This window comes from Anomaloglossus baeobatrachus (genome assembly GCF_048569485.1).
Source record: "Anomaloglossus baeobatrachus isolate aAnoBae1 chromosome 5 unlocalized genomic scaffold, aAnoBae1.hap1 SUPER_5_unloc_20, whole genome shotgun sequence".
Classification (NCBI taxonomy): domain Eukaryota; kingdom Metazoa; phylum Chordata; class Amphibia; order Anura; family Aromobatidae; genus Anomaloglossus; species Anomaloglossus baeobatrachus.
The window spans coordinates 741,119-766,383 of record NW_027441796.1 but is presented as its reverse complement, the minus strand read 5'-3'; the positions used below and the strand labels follow the sequence as shown (position 1 = coordinate 766,383).

The 25,265-nt window shown below is 46.8% G+C and overlaps 1 protein-coding gene across 1 annotated transcript in view; it reads left to right on the top strand.

Moving 5' to 3' along the window:
* LOC142258987 (uncharacterized) overlaps positions 1 to 25,265 on the top strand; it is a 51,483-nt gene that overhangs the window by 2,416 nt on the left and 23,802 nt on the right. Inside the window, exons 2-10 of the mRNA XM_075331528.1 lie at positions 8,735 to 8,884; positions 9,014 to 9,193; positions 9,275 to 9,398; positions 9,482 to 9,579; positions 19,637 to 19,786; positions 19,916 to 20,095; positions 20,177 to 20,300; positions 20,384 to 20,481; positions 20,679 to 20,769. Coding sequence (XP_075187643.1) covers positions 8,807 to 8,884; positions 9,014 to 9,193; positions 9,275 to 9,398; positions 9,482 to 9,579; positions 19,637 to 19,786; positions 19,916 to 20,095; positions 20,177 to 20,300; positions 20,384 to 20,481; positions 20,679 to 20,769 — 1,123 coding nt within the window. The 5' untranslated portion in view covers positions 8,735 to 8,806. The remainder of the gene's footprint in view (positions 1 to 8,734; positions 8,885 to 9,013; positions 9,194 to 9,274; positions 9,399 to 9,481; positions 9,580 to 19,636; positions 19,787 to 19,915; positions 20,096 to 20,176; positions 20,301 to 20,383; positions 20,482 to 20,678; positions 20,770 to 25,265) is intronic.

Here is a 25,265-nt window from a genome sequence, read left to right as displayed (position 1 = left end):
TGTGCTTGTACTGTAGAACGCAGCATTCTGTATGCAGACAAACACGCTACTTCCAAAACGTTGCAAACACTGACTGTGCAAATACACTGTGTGCAGAATTATTAGGCAAATGAGTATTTTGATCCCATGATACTTTTTATACATGTTGTCCTACTCCAAGCTGTATAGGCTGAGAGCCAACTACCAATTATGTAAATCAGGTGATGTGCAGCTCTGTAATGAGGAGGGATGTGGTGTAATGACATCAACACACTATATAAGGTGTGCTTAATTATTAGGCAACTTCCTTTCCTTTGGCAAAATGGGTCAGAAGAGAGACTTGATGGGCTCTTAAAATTCCAAAATTGTGAGATGTCTTGCAGAGGGATGCAGCAGTCTTGAAATTGCTAAACTTTTGAAGCGTGATCAACGAACAATCAAGCGTTTCATGTCAAATAGCCAACAGGGTCGCAAGAAGCGTGCTGGGCAAAAAAGGTGCAAAATAACTGCCCATGAATTGAGGAAAATCAAGCGTGAAGCTGCCAAGATGCCTTTTGCCACCAGTTTGGCTATATTTCAGAGCTGCAACGTTACTCGAGTATCAAAAAGCACAAGGTGTGCCATACTCAGGGACATGGCCAAGGCAAGGAAGGCTGGAAAAACCACCACCTTTGAACAAGAAACATAAGATAAAACGTCAAGACTGGGCCAAGAAATATCTTAAGACTGATTTTTTCAAAGGTTTTATGGACTGATGAAATGAGTGACTCTTGATGGGCCAGATGGATGGGCCAGAGGCTGGATCAGTAAAAGGCAGAGAACTCCACTCCGACTCACGCCAGTGGGTACTGGTATGGGCTGGTATCATCAAAGATAAACTTGTGGGACCTTTTCGGGTTGAGGATGGAGTGAAGCTCAACTCACAGACCTACTGCCAGTTTCCAGAAGACAACTTCTTCAAGCAGTGGTACAGGAAGAAGTCGGTATCATTCAAGAAAAACATGATTTTCATGCAGGACAATGCTCCATCACATGCATCCAACTACTCCACAGCGTGGCTGGCCAGTAACGGTCTAAAAGATGAAAAAATAATGACATGGCCCCCTTGTTCACCTGATCTGAACCCCATAGAGAACCTGTGGTCCCTCATAAAATGTGAGATCTACAGGGAGGGAAAACAGTCCACCTCTGGGAACAGTGTCTGGAGGCTGTGGTGGCTGCTGCACGCAATGTTGATCGTAAACAGATCAAGCAATGACAGAATCTATGGATGGTCGGCTGCTGAGTGTCATCATAAAGAAAGGGGGCTGTATTGGTCACTCATTTTTGGGGTTTTGTTTTTGCATGTAAGAAATGTTTATTTCTAAATTTTGTGCAGTTATATTGGTTTACCTGGTGAAAATAAACAAGTGAGATGGGAATATATTTGTTTAAGTTGCCTAATAGTTCTGCACAGTAAAGGTGGCTTTACACGCTACGATATCGCTAGCAATTTTTAGCGATATCGAGCGGGAAAGGACCCGCCCCTGTCGTGCATGCGATTGTTTGTGATCGCTGCCGTAGCGAACATTATCGCTACGGCAGCGTCACACGCACTTAACTCGTCGTCGTTGTCGCTGTGACTGGCGAACAATCCCTCCCTCAAGGGGGAGGGACGTTCGACGTCACTAAGCCGCCGGCCAATCAAAGCGGAGAGGCGGAGCTGAGCGTGATGTAAACATCCTGCCCACCTATTCCTTCCGCATTGTGGCTGGCAGCAGGTAAGGAGACGTTCCTCGCTCCTGCGGTGTCACACACAGCGATGTGTGCTGCCGCAGGAGCAACAAACCACATCGAAAAACAACCCTTACCGATTTTTGAGTTTGGGACGACCTCTCCATGGTGAACGATTTTCACCATTTCTGAGGTCGCTTAAGGTCGCTGGTAAGTGTCATACGCTGCGATATCGTTAATGATGCCGGATGTGCGTCACTAACAACGTGATCCTGACGATAAAACATTAACGATATCGTAGCGTGTAAAGCCCCCTTTAGAGTTACCTGCACAAACAGATATCCTCCTAAGATAGCCAAATCTAAAAAACCCCACTCCAACTGCCAAAAATAGTAATCTTTGATATGTGTCTTTTGGGTTGATTGAGAACATAGTTGTTGATCAATAATAAAAAAAAATCCTCTAAAATACAACTTGCCTAATAATTCTGTACACGGTGTAAACTTACACCCCCAAACCAGATTGAGCACCGTCTTCACTACGGTGATGTTCTATGCTGTTTGGCTGTGACATCACGTCAACATTGCTGCAGCCAATCACAGATCTGCGTGGCTCATCCGATGTAGCTGGAACGAGTTGCTGAGGTCAGTGATTGGCTGGAAGAGACCAATGTCTTGATGAAGACACTTCTGAACGTTACTAAAGTTTCTTGTTGTTGTGTTACACATGGAGTGGAAGGAAAGAAAAAAAAAAAGAGTAGTTAATCAAGACAAGACCTTTTAGTTGCAGGGCGCCCTTTGCAGATGTTTTTTGTTTCTTTCAACTCACTATTACAAACTTTGCTATGTATGGTATTTTCCCTTTAAAGTGGTTATTTTATCTATTCACAATGATGTACATGCTGCCATAATCACCATACAGGTGAATTGTGTCCGAGCGCAGCTTGTAATGTATTCCATGTAATAGGGCGGTCGCTCAATGCTTCATAACTTCTGTCAAGGCCATCAATCACTAGTGAGTAACGTTATGCCAGGTAATATAATGAAGAGCTAAGGATGTGGTCAGGGGCCGTTCTCATACCTCCTGTCCGTCTGCCACACATTACACACCGGCCACTGTGACAGGTCTTGTAAGTTGACCAGCAGCAATTCCATCTTTAGGCCCTGTGCGCACGCTGCATATTTCACCACGTTTTTTGGTGGTTTGTTGCCCAAAACTGCATGCATTGCCTTCCCCAGCAAAGTCTATGAGAATTCAGACAGGCTGTGCGCACGTTGCTTCTTTGTTCCTTGCAGTTTTTGTGGAAGAAAAAAGCAGCAGCATGTCACTTCTTTCTGCATTTTGTCCCTGTGTTTCGGAGGACTGGCAGATCAATCCCCCGCTGACTCCGGGTCAGAGAGGGATTGATCCCCAGTATCTAGCCAGAGGCTGGTCCCCATATAAAGTCTATGGGAACCAGAATCCGGCACAAAGGGGTAGGAGCAAGCACTTCATACTCACCGATCACTGGCGCGGCTGTCGCACTGCTCCTGCGGCTTCTCATTCTTCTTCCTGGGCCGCTCATTAGGCTCATACATATTCACGGCTTCCCCCGCTCACCGATGGCTGTGATTGGTTGCAGTCAGATGCGCCCCGACGCTGAATGACAGCTGTTTGACTGCAACCAATCAGACACCGGTGCGTGGGTCTATATTGTACAGTAAAATAACTAACAGCGTGCAGTCCCCTCAATTTTGATTCTCAGACTGGGGAGGCCTATGGTTATTAGGCTGCCCCCCAGTCTAAATATATCAGCCTGTAGGCTCCCAGATCACTGCATCCATTAGATGCGACAGTCCTGGCACTTTACCTGGATCATCCCGATTTGCCCTGATGTGGTGGTAATCGGGGTAATAAGGCGTTAATAGCAGTCCACAGCTGCCACTAAGGGTGGAAACACATCTATGCGAGTAAAATCGGTCCGACTGGGCTGAAAAAAACTCGGCTGATTTTAGTTCACGTTAGGTGCGAGTGCAACGCAAGTGCGATGCTATTTCTGAGATTTTACTAGCGTGTGTAATGCGTGTGTAATGCGCATTTTTTACTATGTCATCTGCCATTCAGCGCTGCTACATGGCCACTGACAGCAGACACAGACAGCCATGTAGCAGAGCTGAATGGCAGATGACAGCAGACACAGACAGAGCCGCACTGTCAGAATGAACTCGGGTGAACTTAACCCGACTTCATTGTCATGCTGCGGCTCTGTCTGTGCCGCGTCCTGATTAGCGGTCACCAGTGAAGGGCTCACCGGTGACCACTAATCCCCCGAGTGACTGAAGTTAGCAGCCCTCTCTCATACTCACCGATCCCCGGCGCCGCGCTGCACGGCGTTCACACTGCTGCGGCGGCTTTTACTATTTTGAAAAAGCTGGCCGCTCATTAAACAATCTCGTATTCCCTGCTTTCCCCGCCCACAGGCGCCTATGATTGGTTGCAGTGAGACACGCCCCCACGCTGAGTGACAGGTGTCTCACTGCACCCAATCACAGCAGCCGGTGGGCGGGTCTATACTGTGCAGTGAAATAAATAAATAAATAATTTAAAAAAATGGCGTGCGGTCCCCCCCAATTTTAATACCAGCCAGATAAAGCCATACGGCTGAAGGCTGGTATTCTCAGGATGGGGAGCTCCACGTTATGGGGAGCCCCCCAGCCTAACAATATCAGCCAACAGCCGCCCAGAATTGCCGCATACATTATATGCGACAGTTCTGGGACTGTACCCGGCTCTTCCCGATTTGCCCTGGTGCGTTGGCAAATCGGGATAATAAGGAGTTAATGGCAGCCCATAGCTGCCACTAAATCCTAGATTAATCATGTCAGGCGTTTCCCCGAGATACCTTCCATGATTAATCTGTAAATTACAGTAAATAAACACACACACATGAAAAAATCCTTTATTAGAAATAAAAAACACAAACACATTCCCTCATTACCAATTTAATAAGCCCCAAAAAGCCCTCCATATCTGGCGTAATCCACGGACCTCCAGCGTCGCTTCCAGCATGGAGGTGACAGGAGCTGCAGAAGACACCGCCGCTCCGGTCACCTCCAAGCAGCAACTGAGGTGAGTAGCGCGATCAGCTGAGCTGTCACTGAGGTTAATCGCGGCCACCGCTGGATGCAGTGACAGCGCGTAACCTCAGTGACAGCTCAGCCGATCGCGCTACTCACCTCAGTTGCTGCTTGGAGGTGACCGGAGCGGCAGTGTCTTCTGCAGCTCCTGTCACCTTCATGCTGGAAGCGACGCTGGAGGTCCGTGGATTACGCCGGATATGGAGGGCTTTTTGGGGCTTATTAAATTGGTAATGAGGGAATGTGTTTGTGTTTTTTATTTCTAATAAAGGATTTTTTCATGTGTGTGTGTTTATTTACTGTAATTTACAGATTAATCATGGAAGGTATCTCGGGGAGACACCTGACATGATTAATCTAGGATTTAGTGGCAGCTATGGGCTGCCATTAACTCCTTATTACCCCGATTTGCCAACGCACCAGGGCAAATCGGGAAGAGCCGGGTACAGTCCCAGAACTGTCGCATATAATGTATGCGGCAATTCTGGGCGGCTGTTGGCTGATATTGTTAGGCTGGGGGGCTCCCCATAACGTGGAGCTCCCCATCCTGAGAATACCAGCCTTCAGCCGTATGGCTTTATCTGGCTGGTTTTAAAATTGGGGGGGACCGCACGCCATTTTTTTAAATTATTTATTTATTTATTTATTTCACTGCACAGTATAGACCCGCCCACCGGCTGCTGTGATTGGGTGCAGTGAGACACCTGTCACTCAGCGTGGGGGCGTGTCTCACTGCAACCAATCATAGGCGCCTGTGGGCGGGGAAAGCAGGGAATACGAGATTGTTTAATGAGCGGCCGGCTTTTTCAAAATAGTAAAAGCCGTGCAGCGCCACGCCGGAGATCGGGGAACGGTGAGTATGAGAGAGGAGGGGAAAATGACCGACAGACTGTGAGAGAGGGACAGAGATAGTGACGGACCGACAGAGAGAATAGAGACCGAGAGGGAGAGACCGACTGACAGAGAATAGTGATTGACAGACATTGGGAGACATCGCTCGTTTCCAGTGTTTTAGGAAACATGCGAGAAATGTATTTAGAAAATCGGATGTCACTAGGATGGTGTGAGTGCCGTCCCGTGACATCCGATTATTTACACGCTCCCATAGACTTGCATTGGAGAAACTCGCAGTAGAAACTCGCAAAAAAGCAGCATGCTGCGATTTTTTTTCTCAGTCCGATTTGGACTGAGGAAAAAAATCGCAGATGAGAGCTGAATCATTCACTAATATGTGTCCGATTCCAATGCGAGATTTTCTCGCATTGCTCTACTGCGAGAAACTCGCAAGTGAGAAGCAGCCCTAAGTCCTAGATTAGTGATGGCAGCATCTGAGGCCCCATAGAAGAGAGGAAATCCAGCAACAGCTTCATTAAAAGAAACTTTATTAAAGACAGTGAAAAAGCATGATGTGAAAAAAAAGAACACCCTGCCCATCACCGCGTTTCACACAATGACTGCTCTTAATCATGACAATATCAAAGTGAATGCGGCCACTTATAAAACCCACACAACCTCTGAGGGGAGAACACACACCGTCACCGAATTATCAAATCACCAAGACACGAGCAAATAACAACTTACACAAATAGAAGATTACAAGAAGCATCAATACAAACATTAATATAAGTACACCCCATATAACACACAGTACAGAGAATATACACACAGAGATATCCTCTTATGTCACTTGTGGGATTCTCTCCAATAGATGAAACCTTCATATTCAGTGGATGAGGATGAATTCTTTGTTGGAGCAGATATTGCCCCGAACTATATAAAGAAAAATGATCAATAATTAGTAGTAATAATAATAATAATAATATGCCAAAAATTCCCATAAACTGTGTATAATGAATGCGCTGATAATCACCTGGTAATAAACACATCACATCAGTATCAGTCACAGATCATTAAGGAATTCAATCCTTTGGGATCTCTGGCTCCAGCTTTAAAGGGAACCTGTCAGCAGAAATGTTTCAATAAACCTAAAAGCTTCCCCTCTGCAGCTCCTGGGCTGCATTTTAGAAAGGTTCCTGTTGTTATTGTGCCCCCTTTTAGACCAAAATAAATACTTTATAAAGTGTTAGCTTTTTGTATGCAAATCTTGTTATTTGTACACTGGGGCGGGCTGTCTGGTGTCCGTTATTCTCCCTCCTGCCGCTTTACGCCGTCCCCCATCGCTTAATTTTATACCTCAGGACGCCTCCCAGTGCTCCCGAGGTCACGCGCATGCGCCGTGCCAGCATAGCATGTCATCAAGTACCCGCCCATAATCTCGTGCCCGCGCTTTCCCCTCTGCCTCCACCGTTCTGCGCAGGACACGAGATTATGGGCGGGTACTTGCTGATGACATATGAAATTGAGCGATGGGGGACGGCGTAAAGCGGCAGCAGGGGGAATAACGGACACCAGACAGCCCGCCCCCGTGTACAAATAACAAGATTTGCATACAAAACGAAGTAAACTGTGGAGAGAAAAAGCGCAATAGGGTCTTACCCGGTATATATCCGGGGAAAAATAAAAAGGAATGCACTCACCTCAAGGAGTTGTGACAGTCACAACTCCTATGAAAGCTTATGTTGTTGGGATGAAGTCTGCTGCAGCCCCCGTGGTTGATAACAGAGAACAATAGAGAAGGGGTTTATGCCGCGCTATTCATCAGGAAGGAGAACAGAGAGATGATCAATGTTCCTTTATTGTAGCTTGTGTCTACGCGTTTCAGGAGCTCTGCTCCCTTCATCAGGACATACAGCACAAAAACAACATATCTCAAGATTTGCATAGAAAAAGGTAACACTTTATAAAGTATTTATTTTGGTCTAAAAGGGGGCACAATAACAACAGGAACCTTACTAGAATGCAGCCCACGAGCTGCAGAAGGGGAAGCTTTTAGGTTTATTGAAAAATTTCTGCTGACAGGTTCCCTTTAATATCCAATGGGCTTCCATTATATACAGTGACTGCTCCAATCCCCTCCTCATGCCTCTATCCCCCCTCTCCATGCCTCTAATGGGAAGAGAGGAAAGGGAACCCGGGTGCTGCGCTGCGACTCCCCCAGAGACAAGAGCGGCGGCCCCCCCCTGTCCCCACCTTCCCCCAGGCAGAGCGTCGCACCTACTGCTGCACACTATTGCACCCAGAGACGGTGACCTACAATCCCTTTTTATTTCCCCCTGAGGCTCATATGTGATAATCTCCATCAGATATTACCTCCTGTTACATCACACACCCAGGACCGGAAACAGCAACTGTGCACTGACTGCCCGCAACTACAGGCTCCTCCCACACAAGAGGCCGGTCACATGGGCGTGACGTCAGCAGAGGTCCCTCTGGCCACTGGGATCTAGACTCTACCATATATCTAGTGTGCGGCTCTGCAGGTGGAGGTGTGTGGAGATTCCCCATTACTGGGCTCAGGTGGCATTAACCCCTTCAGCTCTGAGACTTTCTTGGAGTTTTTGTCTCGCTGATTTCTATGAATCGTGAGGTTTTTGTTCCTTTTCCTCTGAAACCCGTCTGCCCTCGGCCCCTTTCTGCCCTCGGCCCCTTTCTGCCCTCGGCCCCTTTCTGCCCTCGGCCCCTTTCTGCCCTCGGCCCCTTTCTGCCCTCGGCCCCTTTCTGCCCTCGGCCTCTTTCTGCCCTCGGCCCCTTTCTGCCCTCGGCCCTTGATCCCTTTCTGCCCTCGGCCCCTTTCTGCCCTCGGTCCTTGATCCCATTCTGCCCTCGGCCCCTTTCTGCCCTCGGTCTTCGTCCCCTTTCTGCCCTTCTCCCTTTTCTGCCCTCGGTCCCCGGCCCCTTTCTCCCCTCCCACAGTATAATGTTCCCCCAGAATGTTCTCATTATATGTTTCCCCTTATTATCTCCAGTAATTGTATTATTACAGCGGATTCTCTATGATGTTACATCGTCATCTTCTCTCCATTCAGGTCCCTACAATATCTGATCCTCTCAGTGGAGATCTTCTATATAAGAGAATTCTCCTGACTGACCCATCAAGGATGGATATGGACAGGGACAAGATGGCGGAAAGGATATTACACCTCACCCTAGAGATCCTCCTCCGGCTTACTGGAGAGGTGAGAGAATCTGATGACGTCACATTACATCATTCTTATCTATGGGAATAACAGATGGACAGAACTGGAGAGGTGAGGACTCTGGAAATGTCTGGAGTGAGATTTATTACTGTGTCTCTCCATAACCAGGATTACACAGTAGTGAAGAAGACCTCTAGTGAGCGCTGTCAGGCCCCTGTGTCTGAGGATTGGGGAAGACCCCTGAGCCCAATCACGGGGCCTCCACCTCACCCCCCGATACATGAGGACATCAATGACCAGAAGATCCTAGAACTCACCTACAAGATGATTGAGCTGCTGACTGGAGAGGTGACACTGCTGGGAATGCTGGGACATTATACAGTAACGCTATGGAGTGATCGGGGGTGACGGTATCATTGTATGTGTCAGGTTCCTATAAGGTGTCAGGACGTCACCGTCTATTTCTCCATGGAGGAGTGGGAATATTTAGAAGGACACAAAGATCTGTACAAGGACGTCATGATGGAGGATCCCCAGCACCTCACATCACCAGGTAATAGACAGGACTAAATACACACGGCCTATAATTATCTGTATGTAAGGAATGAATTCAGTCCCTGTATGTGTCTCCTCCAGCTCTATCCAGTAAGAGGACAACACCAGAGAGATGTCCCCGTCCTCTTCTCCCACAGGACTGTAAACAAGAAGATCCCGATGTTCCTCAGGATCATCAGGTAGATGGAGAGAAGGTGCCATGAAATCCCCCTATGATGTGTAGACGGCTGTGAAGGTCTTGTGCTCAGTCTTGTTTTATCCTCCAGTATTATATGTGTTATACTTGTGTAATGAGAGCGGTGGAGATGGCAGGATTAGGAGAGATAAGAGCTTTGGTTCCTTTTAGTTCTCGTTCACACTACTGTATTTTCAGAGCTGTCCATAAAATAACACAACATCTCGCCTTTAGACCATTGTTATTGGATGTGGCGGTGCAGATGGGGGATTTTTCTTTCTCACTGACAGAATCTGCGTGTGAGAATAATCCCAGCATCCTCTAGTGCCTTCCGTAAATCGGATGAGACTCGTAAATTCAGGTCTGTGGCTGCACAAACCATCAGATTCCCACCAGCTCCACCATACAGCAGACATTGTGTTACGGGTACATTGCAGTTCTGTAATGGAGGAAGCTGTAAACGGTCTTGTAAATTATTAATAGCGGCTGTAAATACTGGATTGTATATGGACGACAAATAAGAAAAGACTTGTCCTAGTTTTCTGGAGGAAGCTGTGATGATTCTTTATCCGGCCGTGTGATCCCGGCATTAGAGGCCTTTACATCCCGGGAAGAGAGGATTTGTCTAGAAAGTGTAAAATCTTTCCCTTCTCTGAATATTTCTGCCTCCGGTCACATCCCGTCTGCCGGTATAACGGGCTCCGCACCACAAAACTCACATCCAACTCATCAATTCTGTTGGGTTTTTCTAAGGCCTAAAACACACTTCCGCAAAAAAACGTCCGTGTGACACGGTCCGTTTTTCGGGTCCGTGTTCCGTTTTTTTGGGGCGTTTCTCCGGTACGTATGGCATCCGTGCGATGGCGTATGCGAGCCGTGTGTACGTGTAAAATGTCCGTGTTTGTGTGTAAAATGCCCGTGTATGTGTACGTGAAATGTCCGTTTGTGTGTTGCACAATGTCGTTGATACATGTCGACTGACAGCAGACAGAGTTGCGCGATGAGAATGAACTCGGGTGAACTTCCCCCGACTTCATTGTCATGCCGCGGGCTCTGTCTGTGTGCCGCGTACTGATTAGCGGTCACCTGTGAAGGATTCACTAGTGACCGCTAATCCCCCGAGTGACTGAAGTGAGCAGCCCTCTCATAGAACTTACCACTCCCCGATCACCAGCGCGGCGAGGAACAGCTGTGCAGAGAATACGCGGCAACAATTACTTTGAATATGCCGGCCGCTCATTAATCAATCTCGTATTCCCTGCTTTCCCTACCCACAGACGCCTGTGATTGGTTGCAGTCAGACACGCCCCCCACGCTGAGTGACAGGTGTCTCACTGCACCCAATCACAGCAGCCGGTGGGCGTGTCTATACTGTGCAGTAAAATAAATAAATAATTAAAAAAAACGGCGTGCGGTCCCCCCCCAATTTTAATACTAGCCAGATAAAGCCATATGGCTGAAGGCTGGTATTCTCAGGATGGAGAGCCCCCCAGCCTAACAATATCAGTCAGCAGCCGCCCAGAATTGCCGCATACATTATATGCGACAGTTCTGGGACTGTGCCCGGCTCTTCCCGATTTGCCCTCGTGCGTTGGCAAATCGGGGTAATGAGTTTTTGGCAGCCCATAGCTGCCAATAAGTCCTAGATTAATCATGTCAGGCGTCTCCCCGAGATACCTTCCATGATTAATCTGTAAATTACAGTAAATAAACACACACACCCGAACAATCCTTTATTAGAAAAAAAAACACTAACAAATTGCCTTGTTCACCAATTTTATAAGCCCGAAAAAGACCTCCATGTCCGGCGTAATCCAGGATGGTCCAGCGTCGCTTCCAGCTGTGCTGCATGAACGTGACCGGAGCTGCAGAAGACACCGCCGCTCCTGTCAGCTCCACGCAGCTAATGAAGGGAATAGCGCGATCAGCTGAGCTGTCACTGAGGTTACTCGCGGCCAACGCTGAATACAGCTGATCGCGCTATTCCCTTCATTACAGCACAGAACATTACAGAACAGCAGAAAAAAAGGTAAGTATACTGAATTTAATTTAAAAAAAAATAATAAGATCGCTAGTGTAAAAACGCACACGCACAAAACGTGCTGAACACGGAGATACTCCGTGTGCGGTCCGTGCAGGCATGGACCCATAGACTAAAGCGGGTCCGTGCCTGCGTGCTGCCGGCCAAAAACGGACATGTCGTCCGTGTAGAAAAGCGCACACACGTACTTACCACACGGACACACGTTCCGTGTGATTTTACGTGTGTGTGCCATCTACCATTGAATAACATGGGTCTCCGTGTGTACATGTCTCCGGTACGTGCAAATACGTACCGCACACGTACAAATTAAACGGATGTGTGTTGCGGGTCTAAGTCACTTTTTGTCTTCCCTTTTATTATTTTTTTTGTTCCAAATTCTTCAAAATTGTGCAAGAAAAACTATTCACACCCGGTGAACTTTTCCACATTTTTTCACATTACAGCCACAAAAAAATGGATTTTATTGTTTTTTTTATGTGATAAAACAAAGTAGCAAACATTTGTGAAGTATTAAGGAAATTATACATGAATTTCTAAATATTTTAAGAAATTTAACTCTGAAAATTGTGATGTGCATTAGTATTCAGCCCCCTGAGTGAGTACTTTGCAGGCGCTTCTTTCACTACAATTGCTGCTGACAGTCTTTTGGGGGATGCGTCTACCAACTTTGCACATCTAGAGGTGACATTTTTGCCCCTTCTCCTTTTATAAAACAGCTCTATCTCAGGTAAATTAGATGAAGGCGTCTGTGAAGAAATTTTCAATTCTTATGTTTTGCTTTTTATTAATGTTCAGTCTTACATAAAGGCCAAATCTGTGGAGTTTATGACTTATAGTTGTCCTGTGGACAGATTCTCCCCCTGAGCTCTGGATTGCTCCTGCTTTTCCACGGACCACAGACCTCTTGGCTGCTTCTCTGTAATTAGTGATCTCTTTGCTTGAGATGTCAGTGTAGGTGGACGGCCATGTCTTTGTAGTTGTGCTATATGTGACAACTCAGCATCTGGAGATTTGTGTGAAGGGTGAACTGTTCTTAATTAGGCTAGACGTAATGTTCCTTTGATTGGCAAATTAAAAGAAGTTGGCCATTGTTTCATGTCAGGCTGACCCGGAGCCCTATTGTCAGTTAAATGTGGATTGCCTCAGCATCTCTGACTACATCAATCAGGAAAATGATGCATTCGGATTGAACTGAACCAATGAGAGAACGGCCATTTTCCACCAATATTGTAATACACAATACTCTAAAATGAGAACTGAGGGGTATAAAAAGGGCTTTGCTCCTGACACCACATTCATTCTGCAGGACTTCAGGCTAGGATCCACGGTTTCAACTTGAGGATCACAGATGTGCATCACTGCTCAATGCTAAGGCCACAAATTTGCTTGGAGACCCAGGTTAGGAGAATTCAGTAGCCTGGCTACATATCTTGCTGTGCTCAGTCATCTTTCTAAGCTTGCCGCTATCTCCTTTCAGTGGGTGCTCATCAAAAGCGGGGTGCTGCTGGCTGGGATAGTTGGCCCAGGAAGCCCCGAAGTCGCAAAGATTCTAATCCCATGCGAGACAATGGATGAGTGAGACTCTGTCGCTTGTATCATCTTGTGTTGTTGATGGGAATGTATGATACGTGTTTGCCTGTTGGTGAACCAATAATGTCTTACCAAGGTGTGGTTCCCTCACCCTGTGTTGTCGGAATAGTGTCCTGACCACAAGGAAGGAGTGCGGGTTTTCAGTGGGATGAACCCTGGTCCGAGTGGTCTCTCCTAGACATCTAGGCCGGCAGATGACCGTACCCACTGACCCTCGTGTCTCCACACTATACTGCTGCCATTTTTGGATGATGGATTGAAAAGTGGTTAGTGAGATGTTCAGAGCGTTCACCATTTTTTTCATAACTGAACCCTGCTTTACTCTTGTCCACAACTTTATCCCTGACCTGTCTGGTGGGTTCCTTAGTTTTCAAGATGCTGTTTGATCCCTAATGTTCTCAAACAAAACTCTGAAGCCTTCACAGAACCGCTGTAGTTATACTGAGAATAAATGATACAGGTGACTCAATTTACTAATTATGTGACTTATGGAGGCAATTGGTCACTCAGGGGCATCATACTACAAGGGGCTTAATACAAATGCATCTCACAATATAAAGATTTATATTTTTAAATATGTATATAACCATCTATCACTTCATTTACACTTTACAAATACTTGTTACTTAATGCTGGTATATCACATAAAATACATTTACATTTGTGGCAAGGCTGTGGAGTCGGTAAGCCAAACCTCCGACTCTTCAATTTCCCTTGCACCGACTCCACGACTCCGACTCCGACATATATTGCTTATAGTTAAGTGAAAAATTTATTGTAGTACAATGTAAACATCAGACATCAAATTATTTTTATGATACAATAATCAAGATATTTAGATAGAACATAAAATTTATTGGAATACAACTTTAGAACACAAACAACTGTAATAAATTGTAAATATGTTATACAATAAGTAATACACAATGATTACATATATATCTTGTGTGTGTGTGTGCATGTATAATATATATATATATATATATATATATATATATATATATATAATATATACCGTATTTTTCGCTTTATAAGACTCACTTTTCCTCCCAAAAATTTGAGAGGAAAATGGGGGGGTGTGTCTTATAAAGCGAATATAGCGTTACCTGGAGGTCCTGTCTGTGCGGTGATTGGGTGGCCGGGTGCCTGTGGATGTGTGCAAGCGGCCGGGTAGCTGTGCTTGCGTGCGGTGGCAGCCGGGTACCCGTGGCTGCGTGCGAGCGGCGGCCGGGTGCTGTGTGCAGCCGGCAGATGGCTGCCGCCCGCACGCAGGCACAGGTACCCGGCCGCTTGCACGCAGGGTGGGCGGGGCAGCCTGCTGGCTGCCACTCTGTGCGTGCGGGGCGGGCGGCTGTGCAGCAAGTTACCCAGTTTGTCCGCGGTCCCAGTTTCAAATGATGGCAGCGGGCGTGTGCGCAGATGGAGCCCTTGGATGAGAGCTCCATCTGCGCAGGCGCCATTATTTGAACCGGGACCGCGGACACTGGGACACTCACTGCACCGGCCTGCTGCATGACTCACCCGTCGACGCTGCTGCCGCCACCACCACGGGCCCCGCGGCTCCTGCCACCACGGGTCCCCCGGCTCCTGCCACCCCGGACGCCTCCTGCCACCATAGACCCCGCTGCCACTGACCCGCCGTGCCTGCCAGCACAACCTCTGCCTCCTGTGACCCCGCTTCACCACCACTGCTGCCCCCCTCTGGTAAGAGAACACCGGATTATAAGACTGACCCCATTTTTCTTTTTTTTACCTTTTTTTATATCTAAGTTTAGGGTGCGTCTTATAATACGGTGCGTCTTATAAATCGAAAAATACGGTATTTAGATATTGTATTACATATTTACAATTTATTACAGTTTTTTGTATTCTAAAGTTGTGTTCCAATAAATATATTTTCTATCTAAATATCTTGATTTATTGTATCATAAAAATGATTAAATGTATGATGTTCACATTGTACTACAATAATTTTTTCACTTAAATATAAGCATTATACTAAAAGTTATTATTAGTATGTTTTTGTTGAAAACTGTTATTTGCCACTTACGTAGTGTATTACATAGTGTTATATATACAGTATATATTGTGTGTTATATATAACACTATGTAATACACTATAAAAGTGGCAAATAACAGTTTACAACAAAAACATAGTAAATAACATTTGTGCAGTCTATGAATTTGTTCTAAGAAATAGAATTGCGTCCATCAGATCCTCCTTCGCAGATGACCTCAAATCTGACCTAATAATTTTAAGGCTAGAGAACAACCTCTCTACACTTGGATTGGAGGCAAAGCCGTAACCACATGGGCAACATCTCTAACAATTTCCGGGTATAAAGGCATTGCCTCATGCACAGTCAGTTTTGATGACTGGTTGAATTTTTCTATTTCTTTAAGAGCAAGTGAAAAATTTTACTGAAATCTGGTCAATCTGTTGCTATAAGAGACGGAGTGAAATCTTTTTCCTTGCAGCAATGCCTGCTCCATGTCATCCAAATGCTTGTCAAAGTTAAACTGCTCATCTGGTGAGGATGAAGATATGGCAGCAGTAGCACTGTCAGGACCCAAGTCCTCTTGCGCCTGGCAGTCCTGTAGCCACTCATCCTAACTGCTACCTCAGAGCTTCTTTTCTTTTAGTAAGGTGTTATCAAGAAGTATATGATGACTTGGGTCCACATAAACAGCTGCCAGAAGAATTTTATTTTCTAATAGCTGTGTCTCTTTCATTGAAGCAGAAATGCCATCTGCGACTAAACCTCCTCTTTAGGACAGGCAAAATAGCAAGTTCTTAGGTCACGGGCGGAGGAGGGGACGCTGCGCTCACCCAATACTCGGGTCCGGCTGCTGCTGCTGCTCGGTGGTGGCTCGAGCAGTGGGCCGGATCCCGGGGACTCGAGCGGCGTTCCTCGCCCGTGAGTGAAAGGGGGGGTTGTTTGGTTTAGGGATATTGTCCGTGACGCCACCCACGGTTATGGTGAGGTTGGAGGTTGGTGACACCACCGCTGCTCTGGACGGGGATCCCGGGAGCGGTGACAGGGAGCAGTTTGGATGTTGGTTCTCCCCTCCGTGGGTAGGGGGTTGGTTGTCCCGGGGCCCGGTGAGGGGGATAGGGATGGCAGGCGGGTTACAGGGCCTGGTGAGGTGCAGAGTCGCGGGGGCAGCGCTGTGCCGTACGGCACGGTGGTACTCACTCAGCCAGTAATTCACACAGAGTCTCTGGTCAAACAAACGGCTGTATGGACGGGTCCCACAGACGGCTGCGGTTGTTCTCCTCCCGGTAGGTTGATGGTGACTGCCTTTCCCTGCACCTGTGTTTTGTGTACGGTTCCAATGGCTTCCCACCGGTAACCCGCTCCCCAGCTTGGATGGGTGCTGAAGGAGACCCTTTTGCCAGCAGGCTCTGGCCCTGGGAACTGTAGCCTTGGCGGTGACTGTGTTTCCCTTCACGGTTTGAGCTGTTGCCTTCAATCGGGTCTTGACTGCTGGGAAACCCCTGAGGTTTCCTTCGCTAACGGATTTGACCAATTTACGGCGACTCCTAGCCTGGTCGGGATCCGTAGGCCCTGCCGAATGGTGCTGGCTTCTCTTTTGCTCTCCGATCCGGTACCGCCGGGCCACCGTCCGTCCACGGTCCTTACGGTTCACTCTGATTAGCCTCTCCTGCAGACGGTCACCACCGTCTGCCAACCTTGCTGTTTGTGCCCGGGCCACACACCCGGACACGGTCAGTCTCCTCCTTTACCACTTCACTCTTCCTCTCCTCAAACTGATCTCGACTCTTTTTCCCGCCTCCAGGACTGTGAACTCCTCGGTGGGCGGGACCAACCGCCTGCCCCCCCCCCCCCTGGTGTGGAAGTCAGCCCCTGGAGGAAGGCAACAAGGGTTTTGTGTTTGGCTTTGGTGTGCCTAGCCGGGGTGTGTTGGTGTAGTACTTGTGACGTCCTGGCTTGTCCAGGGCGCCACACTTCCACTCCCTTATGAAAATGCCAGCAGTTAAATCCTCAGCTTGTAATTTTTTAGTCACGGTAAATGGGTGATTATTAAGAAACTCCTTCAATTCCTGTGTCCATTGACCTTCATTTAAGGTTACTTGAGGGTTCACCATATCTATAAGAAATCATTTTAGTTCAAGCAATCGCTCAGTCATTAAATAAGTGCCTCACCGAGTGGCTTGATCAACATTTGCCCCTTTCCCAGCACGTTTCTTCAAGATGGAATCAATTTTAGGGGTTCTGGCGGCAATAACCAACTTCCTTACTTTTCCAATCAGATCTCCAGCATGTCCGCCCAGTTTCACACATCCGGCATTTCGCCGGTTTGGCGGATTTGGTGCACGCCAGTACAGTGCGATACAGCACAGTGACAGCGCCACAACTTCCGGGTCACATGCTCCGGTCACATGAAAGCATGTGACCGTCGTTTGTCGCGCTGCCACTGTACTGTATACACTGTACTGGAGTGCGCCGCATCCGCCAAACCGGCGAAAAGACGGATGTGTGAAACCGGGGTCTTTCTTGCAGACTCTTATTGCCAGCTGCAGCGTGTGCACAACACAAGTGATGAATATGAAAGTGTTTTGAAGCAGCTTCATCAAGATCGTCTAAACCTAAAGTATCATTTTGCTGTTCTTCTGTTGTAATATCTGTTTGTTCCTCAGTTACATGAACAGCACTGTGGCTCCATCTCACACATACTGAATTCTAAATTTTCTTCTAGCTGTTGTTCATTACTCTCATTCATCAGTTTAATTATACTTATGTTTGAAGCATTGTTAGTTACAATAGCAAGAACCTGTTCTTTTTTGTGTTCCTAATCTTGCAGAACTTTTTCCACTAAGGCCTAGAGAAACTGGCCGGTGTGATGAGCTTTAGTATCTTTTACGGCCAGAGTCTTGCTAACAACTTCTTTCTTGTCACAAACATATCGAACATTGATGGCAAAATAATTCAGTGACATGCAGTGACTCTGGGCATCCCAGCAAAGGCAATGGGTGAAAAGATAAGCCATTCAGACACAGCGTTTTGTGAGGATCCTCACAAAGAATGAGCTGTCAGTTTGTGGCGGTTTTCTAATCTGCTTTTGCTATTGAAAGCATTATTTATGAGCTCAAAAACCTTTCAGGTGATGCGTTTTTATAAAAAGCTGATCTGCTTTTGCAGCTGAAAAACATATCCTCAAAAAACGCAGCAAAAACGCTGTGTGTGACTGTAGCCTTAGATCAGGAATAGAACAGCCATTTATAGGACATTTCATAACTTTCCCAAATTCCTATGAAAAAAATTACATCACACTCTGCATTGCACTACTGTCCCCAATTTATTACGTATTGTCGGAGTCTGTGCATTTTATACCGACTCCGACTCCACAGCCCTGGTTTGTGGGAGTAACGTAAAAATAAGTGGAAATGTTCCGGGGGGGTGAATACCTTTTTCAAGGGGCAAAAATCCTTCATGACTCTAAAAATATCAGACCAGTTCCCTGGATCAATGTTCCATCACAAAATCTAGTCCTGATAACCTGCCATAATATACTTTTTAAGGAAGGCATCCAAGCCCACCTTGAACTTTTGTAGTCTATCAACAATTATCACATCATGTGTCAGACAGTTCCATATTCTCACTGCTCTTACAGTAGAGAATCACTATCTGTGATTTATGATTGAACCTCCTTGTCATCATTGCAGGCCTCAGTTGTAAAAAGCTCATTAGAAATATCTCAGTGATGCCCTTGATATACTTGTACATTGTAATAAAATCACCCCATAGCCTTTGTTTCCAAAATAAACAACCAAAAACTTGCTAACCTGTCCTCCTATTGCAGACCTTCCATTCCTTTAATGGTCGCTCTTCTCTGCACCCGCTCTAGTTCAGTTATGTCCTCCTCATTCACTGGAGCCGGATATTGTGCAGAATATTGTAAGTGTGGCCGCACTAGTGACTTGTATAGAGGCAAAACTGTTCTTGTCCGGAGCATCTGTGCCTCGTTCACTGCATCCTATTATATTATCTGCCTCGGCAGCAGCTTCCTGGCACTGGTCGGTTTTCTCGTCCACCCACACACCCACGTCTTTTTTAGTGTCAATTTTCTACAGTAATTTTGAGACTGTTTAAAAACATTGCAGTCTGAGTTAGACGAAAAAATCTGAGAAGCTAAAACCCTGCAAACATACAAAAAACCCAACAGGCGAATACTTATAAAATAGTCACGTGCCATACATGTGGAGTAAAAGCCGCTTCTCAATATTATTGGATCAAGAATCTTCATTTCGGTTCCCGCAGCCCAAAACCATGAATTATCTTCTTCTTCATGTCATACATGTTAGTGTTATTTCTGCGCCAGTGATCGGATATAAAGTCTCCAATAATAATATTACTATACAGGATTCGTTATGAAGTTACATCGTCATCTTCTCCCCATTCAGGTCCCTACAATATCAGATCCTCTCAGTGGAGATCTTCTATATAAGAGAATTCTCCTGATTGACCCATCAAGGATGGATATGGCCAGGGACAAGATGGCGGAGAGGATATTACACCTCACCCTAGAGATCCTCTTCCGGCTTACTGGAGAGGTGAGAGATTCTGATGACGTCACATTACATCATTCTTATCTATGGGAATAACAGATGGACAGAACTGGAGAGGTGAGGACTCTGGAAATGTCTGGAGTGAGATTTATTACTGTGTCTCTCCATAACCAGGATTACACAGTAGTGAAGAAGACCTCTAGTGAGTGCTGTCAGGCCCCTGTGTCTGAGGGATGGGGAAGACCCCTGAGCCCAATCACGGGGCCTCCACCTCACCCCCCGATACATGAGGACATCAATGACCAGAAGATCCTAGAACTCACCTACAAGATGATTGCGCTGCTGACTGGAGAGGTGACACTGCTGGGAATGCTGGGACATTATACAGTAACGCTATGAAGGGATCGGGGGTGACGGTATCATTGTATGTGTCAGGTTCCTATAAGGTGTCAGGACGTCACCGTCTATTTCTCCATGGAGGAGTGGGAGTATTTAGAAGGACACAAAGATCTGTACAAGGACTTCATGATGGAGGTTCCCCAGCCCCTCACATCACCAGGTAATAGACAGGACTAAATACACACGGCCTATAATTATCTGTATGTAAGGAATGAATTCAGTCCCTGTATGTGTCTCCTCCAGTTCTATCCAGTAAGAGGACAACACCAGAGAGATGTCCCCGTCATCTTCTCCCACAGGACTGTAAACAAGAAGATCCCGATGTTCCTCAGGACCATCAGGTAGATGGAGAGAAGGAGCCATGAAATCTCCCTATGATGTGTAGACGGCTGTGAAGGTCTTGTGCTCAGTCTTGTTTTATCCTCCAGTATTATATGCTTTATACTTGTGTAATGAGAGCGGTGGAGATGGCAGGATTAGAGCTGATCATAGATGTGACGTCTCCATCTGTCTGTGACTTTTACAATATTTGTTTCAGGGTGAAGATCTGACCCATATTAATACTACAGAGACATATGTGAGGGGTGATGAGCGGAGTAAAGAGGAGATTCCTACAGATAACCGCCCAGGTGAGTAGTGACCACTAAATGCAGAGAAGTCACAGATTCTTCTCAGTCTCCGACTGTGGCTGCTTTATCAGGGTTGTAGTCCGGCCATATCAAATGGTCACCATTCTGCTGCTAGACCACCACATGCTCCTCCACCCAAAAGTACCTTCATTATTTTGGGCATTGGACGCCCTTCTGTTGGAGTGAGATCTGTATCAGCCAGATCTTACAGGTAGGATCCATCCTATCCTCTGAAATTAGAAGATGTTGACTCTTAAACCCGCTTTACACGCTACAATATATCTTACGATGTGTCGGCGGGGTCACGTCGCAAGTGACGCACATCCGGCATCGTAAGTTACATTGTAGCGTGTAACAGCTACGTGCGATTGAACGGTAAAACGTTCATCGCATGCACGTCGTTCAATTCCTAAAAATTGAACATCAGGTTGTTTATCGTACCCGGGGCAGCACACATCTCTGTGTGTGACACCCCAGGAACGATGAACAGCAGCTTACCTGCATCCCGCGGCTCCCGGCCGGCTATGCGGAAGGAAGGAGGTGGGCGGGATGTTTACGTCCCGCTCATCTCCGCCCCTCTGCTTCTATTGGCTGGCTGCCGCGTGATGTCGCTGTGACGCCGAACGTCCCTCCCACTCCAGGAAGTGGATGTTCGCCGCCCACATCGAGGTCGTATGGACGGGTAAGTACGGGTGACGGGAAATCGTTTGTGCGACTTGTTCAACAAATTGAACGTGCCGCACATAATGATGGGGGCGGTTACGATCGCATACGATATTGTATGCTTAATCATAATGCGTAAAGCAGGCTTTAGCTGCCCAGATTTCTAGTCTGCAAAGAAAAATCTAATCAGTATGGTGGACACCTAAGAGAAAGCGGAGGGTAATGATGCTGGTGACCTCCTAGATTCTTAGTTTGGTGCCGTCTTCACCAGGTGAATAAAGATTGATTGTTCTCAGTGGGAGAAACAAAATATTAATCTTGTAGTTGATGAAGAGACCTCAGTAGTCTGGAAAGCTTGCTTTGTAACATCATTTATTATATTTTTGTTCTCCATTAATAAGTATCATAACTACAAGATTCTTATTGTTTCTCCACTGAGAGCAATGACTCCATCTTCCTAGAATCTCGGCCTCTTATTGATGGATCTTCCTTCTCTCCCTTCTGATGAATGTGCTGATAGGGGCGTTTTTATCTAAAGTTGAGCACAGGGTAACTGTAACATATGAGGGGGGTTAGAATTACCCCACAGTGGTTACATGGAGGCCCGGCAGCCCACCCACATGATTTCCAAGATTTAATTAGAAAAAAAAGGAAAGTAATTAACACATAAAGATCTGATATTTTTACCTTGAAGAGCCTGAAAGATATTTTCTCTGAATTCTACAAATGTGCATTATATAAGAACTTGTACTGGAGCCGTCCATTGTGGAGTCCGAGAGGCAGAAAGTAAATGTCTAATATTTCTTCAGGAAACTCATCTGACAGAAGATATTGGACCCCACAATAGTTTGGATTGCCGAGAGCCCCCCGAGCCAAATACTGTAATTACTCCAGATGTGTCACCTCTAGTCACTAAATCAATGACGGTGAAGGCTGTCGGGGTGGAGGGCGGTCATTTTAGTAGATGTGTTATTGTCTATAGTCACAGTTTTCTCTATAGTAGTTAGTACCAAAGCCGCTCTTATTTCATGGCTTTCCACTGCAGCCAGTTTTCTGCTCCTATCCAGGCCCCATTTCTCCAATCTGACATCTGTCACGTTACATGATAACACCTTTGTAATGCTGAATCTGATCCCAGTGTTTCTGAGACCTTTTTTCTGTGGCGTATTCTCCTTTCTTAGCTGTAATGTAAGGTTGATGCGTTTTCCATTTATTTAAAAAAATACAAAAACTGAAATTCGACAAAACATTTAAAGAATTAAAAGTGGTCAAATAACACAACATACAGTCAGTAAATAGCATTTACTGTTTTCTTCTTTAGTGTAAATGACTACTTTTGACTCCACAGACAGTCTCAGTAAATTAGCAAGAAGTGGATGATGTAGACTGAAAATTGTATTAATGGCATTTTAGTGCAGAATATACAGTACCCATCTCTTGCTCCACGAGACACGCAATCTGTAAATTTTTATGTGGTTTCTTGCAATGCCAAACATGTAGATACTAACAGTGTTTGAGCCACTACAAGGCTGAGAAACATCGAGGAGATTTGTCTTTGGGATTTTGCTGGATGGGATGATGAAGCCATATCTTTTTATAATGAAGAGTCTTTCAGCTACCACCATTGTGGAACCCTCCATTACTCCACTGACAAAGTAGCAGTTTGGTATAATTTTGGCCAACAAAACACTATCTAATGGCTTATTATTCCAGTATAGAGGAGGCAAAATGAACAAGGTGGGTTGAACATCATGGTCTACTGGTAGATTCTGCAGGTCCGGCAGGCACAGCTGGTATAGATAGATGCAGCAGGTACAGCTGGCACAGCGGATAATAGGTTCCATACATGTTTGTGTACCGCCCCGGTGTTGGTCGGGCTGCTCGGTTCCAGGATCAGGGGGGGGGGGGGAGGTCTGGACCCGGTTTGGCGGACACTTGAATCTTTTTTTAAAAGTGGGATATTTACAGGGGAAGAGTTTGTGACGCCACCTGTGGGTTGCGGTAATGGGAGTACTGCCGCTGCTGTGGGGAGCACCGGGGCAGATGGAGATAAGGAGCCAGTTGTTAGTCCCTCCACAGGTAGGGATGGCCCCGGGCTCAGGGTTGTTGGTACGATGGGGAGGACAGGGTGCAGGGTCAGAGTACTCACTGTGATTGTCGTGGTGTTGGATGAGGATTATAAAGCAGACGCACACACTGTAGTAAACCAAGGTCTCTGTGTACCACTGCCGCTGCGGGAAGCCCGTCCAGGTAATACTCCCACCGGTGTCACTTGATAGTCTGGACCCTGCCTCCGTGCACAATTTTAGTTGTCTGTTGTGGCCCTTTGGCTTGAAGCTGTCAGGGCCCTCGTCCCTATGTGTAGTGGAGCTGTGCTCTTGATGGCTGGCACGTAGGATTTCAGTAAATTGCTTTGTCTGGGAAGCCTTATCCCTCTGGTTGTGCTGATGCCTTCAATCGCTGAGCTCTTAGAGAAGTTCATAAAGACACTCTCCCTCCAGGTTAATTATCAGGTCGTTGAATCTGTTCCTGACTTATGGTCTTGTACCCCGTTGTGCTCGGTACCGTTCCGTTTATTGTACTCTCTGATGCCGACAGTCCTTCACAACTATGTCCGTCGCACCCTTTTTCCAATGTCACTGCTACCGGTCCCCGACTCTTGTGGTCCCGGACCACTGCCTGCAACCCAACCTTGGTCTCGCTCCCTGGGAGCTACTACTCCCCAGCTCCTCAGTCTTTGAGGGCTCTCACTGAACTCCCTCTCTTCTTGCTCCCCTGGAGAACACACTCTGTCCCCTCCCACCAGTCTGCCTGACCCCTACGTGAGTGGCCCTTTTCCAGCTAGACCAATCCACTGGTGTGTCTGACAGGTCGTGATGTGAGATGTGATTGGAATTTGTGGTGCTAGTGGATGTGACACTGGTTTTCAGGTACCTGGAACCATGGGAGGTAGGCCCTGCACAAGAAAAGAGAAGGTGCACTTCCCTGCAGCACCCTGATATAGTCATGGGCACTACATTTGCACAGACAGCATACAGCTCAGAAAGTTTAATGGGACCTGACAACTACCGTGTTTTTCCAAAAATAAGACACTGTCTTATATTTTTTTTTGCCCCCCAAAAAAGCACTAGGGCTTATTTTTGGAGGAGGTCTTATTCTTGGAGAAACACGGTTGGGGGTAAGTTTACCCCCCAAAAAAGCAGACCCCCCACTTCCCAGGAGACTCGTACTCACCAGACCAGGACGTCTGCGTGGTTCCAAGGTCCTCCTGTGATCTCCGGTGGGTGCTGCAAGCCGTCCTACCCTGCTGCTAGCTGACACACACAGCAGATCGCTGACACACACAGCAGATCGCTGACACACACAGCAGATCGCTGACACACACAGCAGATCGCTGACACACACAGCAGATCGCTGACACACACAGCAGATCGCTGACACACACAGCAGATCGCTGACACACACAGCAGATCGCTGGCACACACAGCAGATCGCTGGCACACACAGCAGATCGCTGGCACACACAGCAGATCGCTGGCACACACAGCAGATCGCTGGCACACACAGCAGATCGCTGGCACACACAGCAGATCGCTGGCACACACAGCAGATAGCTGGCACACACAGCAGATAGCAGGCACACACAGCAGATAGCAGGCACACACAGCAGATAGCAGGCACACACAGCAGATAGCAGGCACACACAGCAGATAGCAGGCACACACAGCAGATAGCAGGCACACACAGCAGATAGCAGGCACACACAGCAGATAGCAGGCACACACAGCAGATAGCAGGCACACACAGCAGATGGCAGGCACACACAGCAGATG